Here is a 7840-nt window from a genome sequence, read left to right as displayed (position 1 = left end):
TTGACCCCAAATACTTCAGCATTATATTTTAATGGTACGGACATTCTCCTACATAACCACAATACCGTGTTCACACTTAAGAAAATTAATAACTCCACAACATCTACGAATATCCATTGCATATTCAAATTTCTCCAATTCTAAAAATATCTTTTTTTTTTTATAGAAAATTTTATTTCCTTGGGACACCTGGGTGGCTCAGTCAGTTAAGCATCTGCTTTTGGCTCAGGTCATGATCCCAGGGTCCTGGAATGGAGCCCCACATTGGGGTCCTTGCTCAGCGGGGAGCCTGCTTCTCCTTCTGCCTGCCACTCCCCCTGCTTGTGCACGCGCTCTCTCTCTCTCTCTCATAAATAAATCTTTGAAAAAAATTTTATTTCCTCAATTCAAGAGCCAAAGTTTATATATTGCATTTGCTTGTTATGTGTGGCTCAGTAGTGTCTTTTAATCTGTCACGTTCCTTTGTCCTTTTATCCCCTTGAAATATTGACCTGTGAAAGGCCTAAGCCAATTGTCTGTAAAATGTCCTACATTTTAGATTTGTCTGGTTATATTCTCCTGGTAAGTCTTTCCTTCTTACTGATTTCAGACAACCTGTATCCAAAAGGATGGAGTTGGGAAAAGGAAGACTCCTCAGGACGGGCCTGAATGCATTATATCAGGCAGTACACCCAGTTCACGGCCTTGTCTGGACTGACGGGCATCAGGTAGTCCTGACCGATCTACAGCTTCACAGTGGAGAGGCCAGGTTTGGGGACTCCAAGGTCATTGGACAGTTTGAACATGTACATGGAGTGTCCTGGGCCCCCCCTGGTGTGGCTGACATGCCCGCTCTGCTCGCTGTCCAGCACAAGAATCATGCCACTGTGTGGCAGCTGTGTCCCAGCACTGCGGAGACAGGCAAATGGCTGATGTCGCGGACGTGTGAGATTAGAGAATCACTCCCTGTCCTTCCCCAGGGCTGTGTGTGGCATCCAAAGAGTGCTGTCCTGGCTGTGTTGACGGCACAGGATGTGTCCGTCTTCCCAAGCATCCATGGTGACGGTCCCCGGGTGAAAGCGGACATTGACACCGGGAACTTCATTCACTGTGCCTGTTGGACCCAGGATGGCCGGAGGCTGGTGGTGGCAGTCGGCAGCAGCCTGCATTCCTTTATTTGGGACAGTGCTCAGAAGACCCTTTGCAGGTGCTCCTTCTACCCGGTGTTTGATGTGGACAGCTGTGTGCGCGCCATCGGGGCCATCGCAGACTCACAGGTCGCTGTAGCCACTGAGCTTCCACTAGATAAGATATGTGGCTTAAATGCATCCGAAACTTTTGACGTCTTGCCTGGTGGGGAAGACACTCGTCTGTGTGCTTCACCGGTTACTGATCAAGTACCCACCGAGGATAAGGGGGCGGTTGCTTCTGAAACAAATTTTGAATCCTCAGTTTCTCCCGTTTCTTCTTCCTTTTCAGATCCTCTGGATCTAACTCATATACATTTGAATACCTCCAAGTCTGAGGGTAGTTCTCTTATTTGTCTAAGACAAAAGGACTGCTTGACCGGAACTGGCCTGGATTCCTCACATTTGGTCCTTGTGACCTTTGAGAAAGAGGTCACCCAGACCAGAAAAATCACCATTCCCGGCATTCTGGCTCCCGATCTAATAGCGTTTAACCCTAAAGCACAGGTGGCGGTGGTGGCTTCCAATACCTGCAATGTAATTTTTATCTATTCCGTCATTCCATCGCGTGTGCCAAGCATCGGGCAGATTCAGTTAGAGAGAAGTGAAAAGCCAAAAGGTGTATGTTTCTTGACAGATGAGTTATTATTAATTTTGGTAGGAAGACAAAAATCCACTGAGTCAGCATTTCTTCCTTCTTCGAAGACTGATCAGTATATCATTCGTTTGATTGTTAGAGAAGTAACATTGGAAGAAGAATTTCCAGTAACAGCGACTGAAAACCAGAGTGGAGACTCTACTCTCAGTACTCCGTTAAATAAAACAGACAGAAAAAAGCGAACTGAAAGTCTTTCCCCAGACTTTGATCACCAAAACAGAGGGCTCCTAACAGCTAATGGCAGTGGGCAAAGCGGGAGGCCTGGAAGAACCCTTATTAGAGCAATCAAAAGTCCTCCCACCAGTATCTGTGCTGGTTCCATCGTCCTTGACGCTCTCGATGCTGAGTCTGTTAACTGTTCAGTAACACGTCCCAGAGCCAGCAGCACCCCCCCACATACCCTAACTCCAGAACCTCCTGATTGGCCTCCAAGCCAGAACTTACAAAGGGAAAAGGAAATTTACCAGCTGTCTAAGGAAATGGAAATTTTATCTAGGACCCTGACGGAAGTGCAGCGATGTCTCTCTGAACTTACAGATGTTCTGCAAAAGGAGAAGTCCTCTCCTGTGTATCCACTCTCTCAGGACCCGCCCTATGTGCACATCGCTTATCAGGTAACTTCTTTGAGGAGCTGCCGCTATACGGGAACGGTCCTGCAGCCAGTGGGTACTGGCAAGAAAAAGTCATCGATAAGCAAGATGGTGTTGTAGCTGAACCTCCCTGAACTGGGCGTGTTACGTTACAGGCAGGTTGCTCTACCTCTCTGGGTTTGTCGGCTGCTGGCCAGGTGGGCACGCGGCCAGCATGCACTGTGATTGCATCACCTGCGTGGTGTAAAATATGAATGATTGTACTCACCCTGGCAATTTATATTTAGAAAAAAAGAATTCTCCTTATTGTGCTCTTTCACTGTGGGAAGCTTCTCTTTATGCATTGCAGAGAGAAAGGTTAGGTTGATTTAGAAAAATTTAAGGGGGGACGCCTGGGTGCCTCAGTCGGTTGAGCATCTGCCTTCAGTTCAGGTCATGATCCTGGGGTCCTAGGATCAAGTGGGCATCCGGCTCCTTGCTTAGCTGGGAGCCTGCTTCTCCGTCTGCCTGCTGCTCCCCCTGCTTGTATGCTCTCGCTCTCTCTCCCCCTCTCTGACAAATAAATAAAATCTTTAAAAAGAAAGAAAACTTTAATGCATGTGCAGACATACAGTATTATAGGAATGGGATCATATCTTATCTGTTTCTATCATGAACATTTCTCTCCCCATTGAACTTGGCCCTACCCCCGTCCCACGATAACTCACTTTAACTCACTGCTTAACGTGGCTCCCTCCATTATTTTAGTTCATAGTCCTACAGTCTTACACATTTCTTTGTATACATAGGTCTGTAGATTTTGGGGGTGGTGGTGTGTCATCGTTTTACAAAACTGGGGTCGTGGGTGCACTCTCTGTGCTGGGAGTACGTCATTTATGTAGCTGGGCCCTTGGTGGACATTCACGCGGCCTTTAGCTCTTCACTTCCGTGTCTTCAGTCACCCCCAGTCGTGCTATAGTTTTCTTATGTGTAGCTATTTGTACTCCTACTTTTATTTCTATTGGGTTGGTTCCCAGAAGTGGAAGTGCTAATTTGAAGAGTGTGTGTGTGTATGTATATATATATATATATATATATACATACACATGTTTCTACTTTTCACAGCGTTGCCAGATTGCCTCTCAAAGATTTTTACTTAATGCATCATCACATGCCCGTTCTCAACCTATGAGACTGTCCTTTTCCTCACAGCCTTACCAGTCTTGTATGTGTAAAGTGCTTTGCACTTTTATTCATTTGTATTTCCTTTACTTTTGGGGCCAATTGAATATGAATTGCCTATTGCTTATTTTTTTACTCTTGAGTTATCAGTTTATAAGAAGTTTTTGTAGATTCTAGAAATTAATATACCTGTAATAGTCTAGATTCTCTTGCATTATTTTATTATATTAGTTTTTACATTTAAGTTTTTAATCTTTTCATTAAATTTTGGTATATGGTCCACTTTTATTTCCTGAGAGATCACCAGTTGTGCTAGCAGCATTATTAAAATTCCATCCTTGGGGAAAAAAAATCCATCTTTGGGACACAGGGCTGGCTCAGTATATGGAGCATTCAGCTCTTGATCTCAGGGTCTTCAGTGCAAGCCCCACACTGGGCATAGAGCTTACTTAAAAAAAAAAAATCCATATTTAATCCCACTGAACTGGATCTACCGCATTTGTCATCGATCAACTTACATATACTGGGATCTAATTCTGGATTCTCCATACTGTGACCACTATAATGCTGGTCTCTTTAACTAGAACTTTATCAATATCACACTAATTTGATTACTGTGGACTTCTGTATCTTTGTTTTAAAAGATATTGCAGAAAGTTGGTATCGAAATCATTGATAAATAATACAATAAATTAGAATTTAATAATGATCAAGAAGAGGTATTTTAATTAGTTTTTTCTTAAAACTACTACAGTTTGACCAACTCAAGGATGTAGGGTTTTTAAAAAATATTTTATTGATTTATTTGAAAGAGAGAGACAGAGACAGAGCATCAGCAAGGGGGAGGAAGCAGAGGGAGAGGGAGAAGCAGACCCCCCGATGAGCAGGGGCTCCATATAGGGCTCAATGGCGGTCTCGATGGGGGGGCTCAATCCCAGGACTCTGGGATCCTGACCTGAGCCGAAGGCAGACGCTTAACCAACAGAGCCACCCAGGTCCCCAAGGATGTAGGTTTCTAAAAGAACCAAAGAACAGTTTAAAACTGAATTAAAATTTTATTATGAAAAATTTCAAACATATATTTTTTATTATGAAAAATTGTAAACGTAAATAAAGACTACATAAATCCCTCCTAAATCTGTCATCTGGATTTAATAGTTGTTAATATTTTTCCATAATTGCTTTTTTTTTTAATTTCCTAAAGTATTTTAAGTAGGAATGTCATGGTATTTAACCCATAAATATTTTGGGATCAAATCCTTTTGCTGTATTAAATAATGTAACCAAAAGCTGCTTATTTACAACTGGTCTAGTTAGAGTGATAGTAAATAGGATTTTATTTTTTATTTATTTTCTTAAATTAAATTTAATTTTTTAAAATATTTTTTATTATATTATGTTAGTCATCATACAGTGCATCCCTGGTTTTTGATGTAAAGTTCTATGATTCATTACTTGCGTATAACACCCAGTGCACCATGCAATACGTGCCCTCCTTACTACCCATCACCAGTCTATCCCATTCCCCCACCCCCCTCCCCTCTGAAGCCCTCAGTTTGTTTCTCAGAGTCCATAGTCTCTCATGCTTCATTACCCCTTCTGATTACCCCCCTTTCTTTATCCCTTTCTTCCCCTACCGATCTTCCTAGTTCCTATGTTCCATAGATGAGAGAAACCATATGATAATTGTCTTTCTCTGCTTGACTTATTTCACTTAGCATTATCTCCTCCAGTAAATAGGATTTTTAAAAACTGCTTACAGGGCACTTGTAAGTGCTCAGTTGGTTAAGCGACTCCTTTCAGCTCAGGTCATAATCCCAGGGTCCTGGGATCAAGTCCCACATCAGACTCCTTTTTTTTTTTTTTAAGATTATTTATTTATTTATTTGACAGAGAGCGAGAGAGGGAACACAAGCAGGGGGAGTGGGAGAGGGAGAAGCAGGCTCCCCACTGAGCAGGGAGCCTAACGCAGGGCTCAATCCCAGGATCCTGGGATCATGACCTGAGCCGAAGGCAGACGCTTAACAACTGAGCCACCCAGGCGCCCCAGCACATCAGGCTCCTTGCTCAGTGGGGAACCTGCTTCTCCCTCTCCCTCTGCCTACTCCTCCCCCTGCTTGTGCTCTCTCTCTCTTTCTCTCTCTCTCTCTCAAATAAATAAATAAAATATTTAAAAAAAAACTTCTTACACATTCTATTTTTAAGAAATGTTAACTCTATTGCTTCTGCAATCAGTTTAACAACTTTTATTTTTATATTTGAAGAAATCTTATGTAGGTCCTGTTGTTGAAAAAAGAGCTGTGCTCCTCTGCGATGGCAAACTAAGACTCAGTACCGTTCAGCAGACTTTCGGCCTCTCTCTTGTCGAGATGCTCCATGGTAGGTAGCATTCAGAAACTGCCTCTACCCCACGCCCCCTCCCTCCACCATCTATTTTGTAACTTTTGTTGATAATGAAGACGAAGTATTCGAGAACCATTCAGTGATTCACTAGATAGTTAATAAGAATTGTTCGTTGCCTACTGTATACCCAAGTCTATCATAGGTGCTGAAACACGTGGAAAACACAGGTTCGGCCCTTGAGGAGCTTACAGCTGTGGTGGAAGACCTAAAGGTACACAGGAAAAAACTGGAAGAGTTGCAAAGCAGTGTATAACAGCTGCAAAGGAATGACATAAAAACCTCTATACACCTGTTGGACTAAACATAAAGATCGTAGCAGCGTTGCAGAATATTTCTTAAAGGAATTGTCATTTTAATATGTAGCAAACATGGGATGAGAAGGGCATCCCTAAATGCCAGCAAACAGAGCTGTGCCCACTCCATCAGATGCACTGTGTGGTGGGTTTTTGGTGCCTCATTCTTCTAATGGTAGTAGCCACTGCATTGAACATGAAATCTGTTTCATTTTTCCCCTCTTAACATAGTAGCACCAGCATTTTTCTGTTTGGAACATGCATTTGTGATATGACTGCATAATTGTCATTTGTCCTGGGTGGGGTTAATATTCCATTCTGGGTGTACCATATTTTACTTTGCCATATCTTCTTTGACCTTTAAGCGGTTTCCAGTTTTCAGCATCATACATAGCACTAATAAAAACCTCTCTGCATATTTTAACATGTTCTTGGAAAGTATAGATTTTGAGAAGTGAAATTACAGGGTCAAAGGTGAGGCACAGTAGATTCGAAAGAACCAGAGAAGGTCCAGGCATGTGTTAAGGCCTCTGGCCCTAGGTTATCCCAGAACAAACCATTCATTTTTATCTGGACCATTCTAGTCTAGCAGTAGTCAGCTCAGCGTCCTTGGGTGTCTAGAGGTTGGTATGGATCTAAAGAATAAAGGATCCTCCAGAGAGGAGCTGTTCCCACCTTCACATAGTTTCTGGAGAAGCTGCTTAAGAGAGTGTAGATGGGGACACTCAGTACACAACCCCTAACAAGTGCACTACATGCACAATCATATGCACAGCACTGAGTGATAAATGCCTCACCTGGTAGAGATGGACGTCCCTAGCTATGCATCAATACCATCAATACCCGCTCCTGCCATATGACGTCACCGTCCGTAGTACTCAGTCCTTCCGTCTCCCCAGCTGTCTGCACGGTCTTATGATGATCAGTTCAATATTATCAACTACTCTATTCTTACCCTGAAAAGAAGATTTTGCCTTATTTTTCTTTATAGAATGAGATGAGATATCCTAAATTGCCTGTGTGTTTATTTCACTTCGCAGACTCACACTGGATCCTTCTCTGTGCTGATAGTGAAGGCTTCATCCCGTTAACTTTCACGGCCACTCAGGGAATAACCATCAGAGATGGCAGCGGAAATGTCTTCATGGACCCGGTTCCAGAGTCTTAATCCTGCTCCTTCTCTTCAAGCCTTGAGAGACCTGACTGTCCAGAGTGTAGACGCCACTGGCTAATCTACCCATTGAGGCAGTACGGCCTGATACTTATTTGCGGAGTATTTGCCGCGTAGCTTTTCAGATGAGGCCATTGCAGACAAGATCTCTTTCCCACCGTGGACTCTGCTCGGCTGGGGTTTGCACTGTCGCTCACAGGTGAAGCACCTGCCGTGGTTGGCTTGGCGGCTTTTCCTCCCTGAGCCCCCACCCCCACCCCCGGGCTGCCGCTCCCTGCTCTGTAGCAGAGCTCAGTCTCTGTTAGATGGCTCAAAAAGTGGTCGTTTACGTATTCATGACTGTGTGGTTTTGTCTAAGGGCAGAATTCCCAGAACAAAACAATATTCTGGTGCCATGT

At 43.5% G+C, this 7840-nt stretch overlaps 1 protein-coding gene across 1 annotated transcript; it reads left to right on the top strand.

Annotated features, from left to right (window-relative positions):
• The first annotated feature begins 593 nt into the window (after positions 1 to 593).
• Positions 594 to 7772, top strand: LOC130542339 (WD repeat and coiled-coil-containing protein-like). Its single transcript, XM_057305520.1, has 3 exons — positions 594 to 2438; positions 5840 to 5954; positions 7312 to 7772. Exons 1-3 carry the CDS (start codon positions 609 to 611, stop codon positions 7437 to 7439), a joined length of 2073 nt encoding a protein of 690 aa, XP_057161503.1. The 5' UTR covers positions 594 to 608; the 3' UTR covers positions 7440 to 7772.
• The last annotated feature ends 68 nt before the right edge of the window (positions 7773 to 7840 follow it).

This window comes from Ursus arctos, unplaced genomic scaffold, assembly GCF_023065955.2.
Source record: "Ursus arctos isolate Adak ecotype North America unplaced genomic scaffold, UrsArc2.0 scaffold_328, whole genome shotgun sequence".
Classification (NCBI taxonomy): Eukaryota; Metazoa; Chordata; class Mammalia; order Carnivora; family Ursidae; genus Ursus; species Ursus arctos.
This window is presented reverse-complemented; position numbering and strand designations above follow the sequence as displayed.

What these genes read in the sequence shown, in the direction of transcription:
- LOC130542339 (XM_057305520.1), top strand. Translation starts at nt 609, where the DNA reads ATGGAGTTGGGAAAAGGAAGACTCCTCAGGACGGGCCTGAATGCATTA. An exon ending in ATGTGCACATCGCTTATCAG is followed by an intron (nt 2,439 to 5,839) that starts GTAACTTCTTTG and finishes TTATATTTGAAG; the next exon opens with AAATCTTATGTAGGTCCTGT. An exon ending in TCTTGTCGAGATGCTCCATG is followed by an intron (nt 5,955 to 7,311) that starts GTAGGTAGCATT and finishes TTCACTTCGCAG; the next exon opens with ACTCACACTGGATCCTTCTC.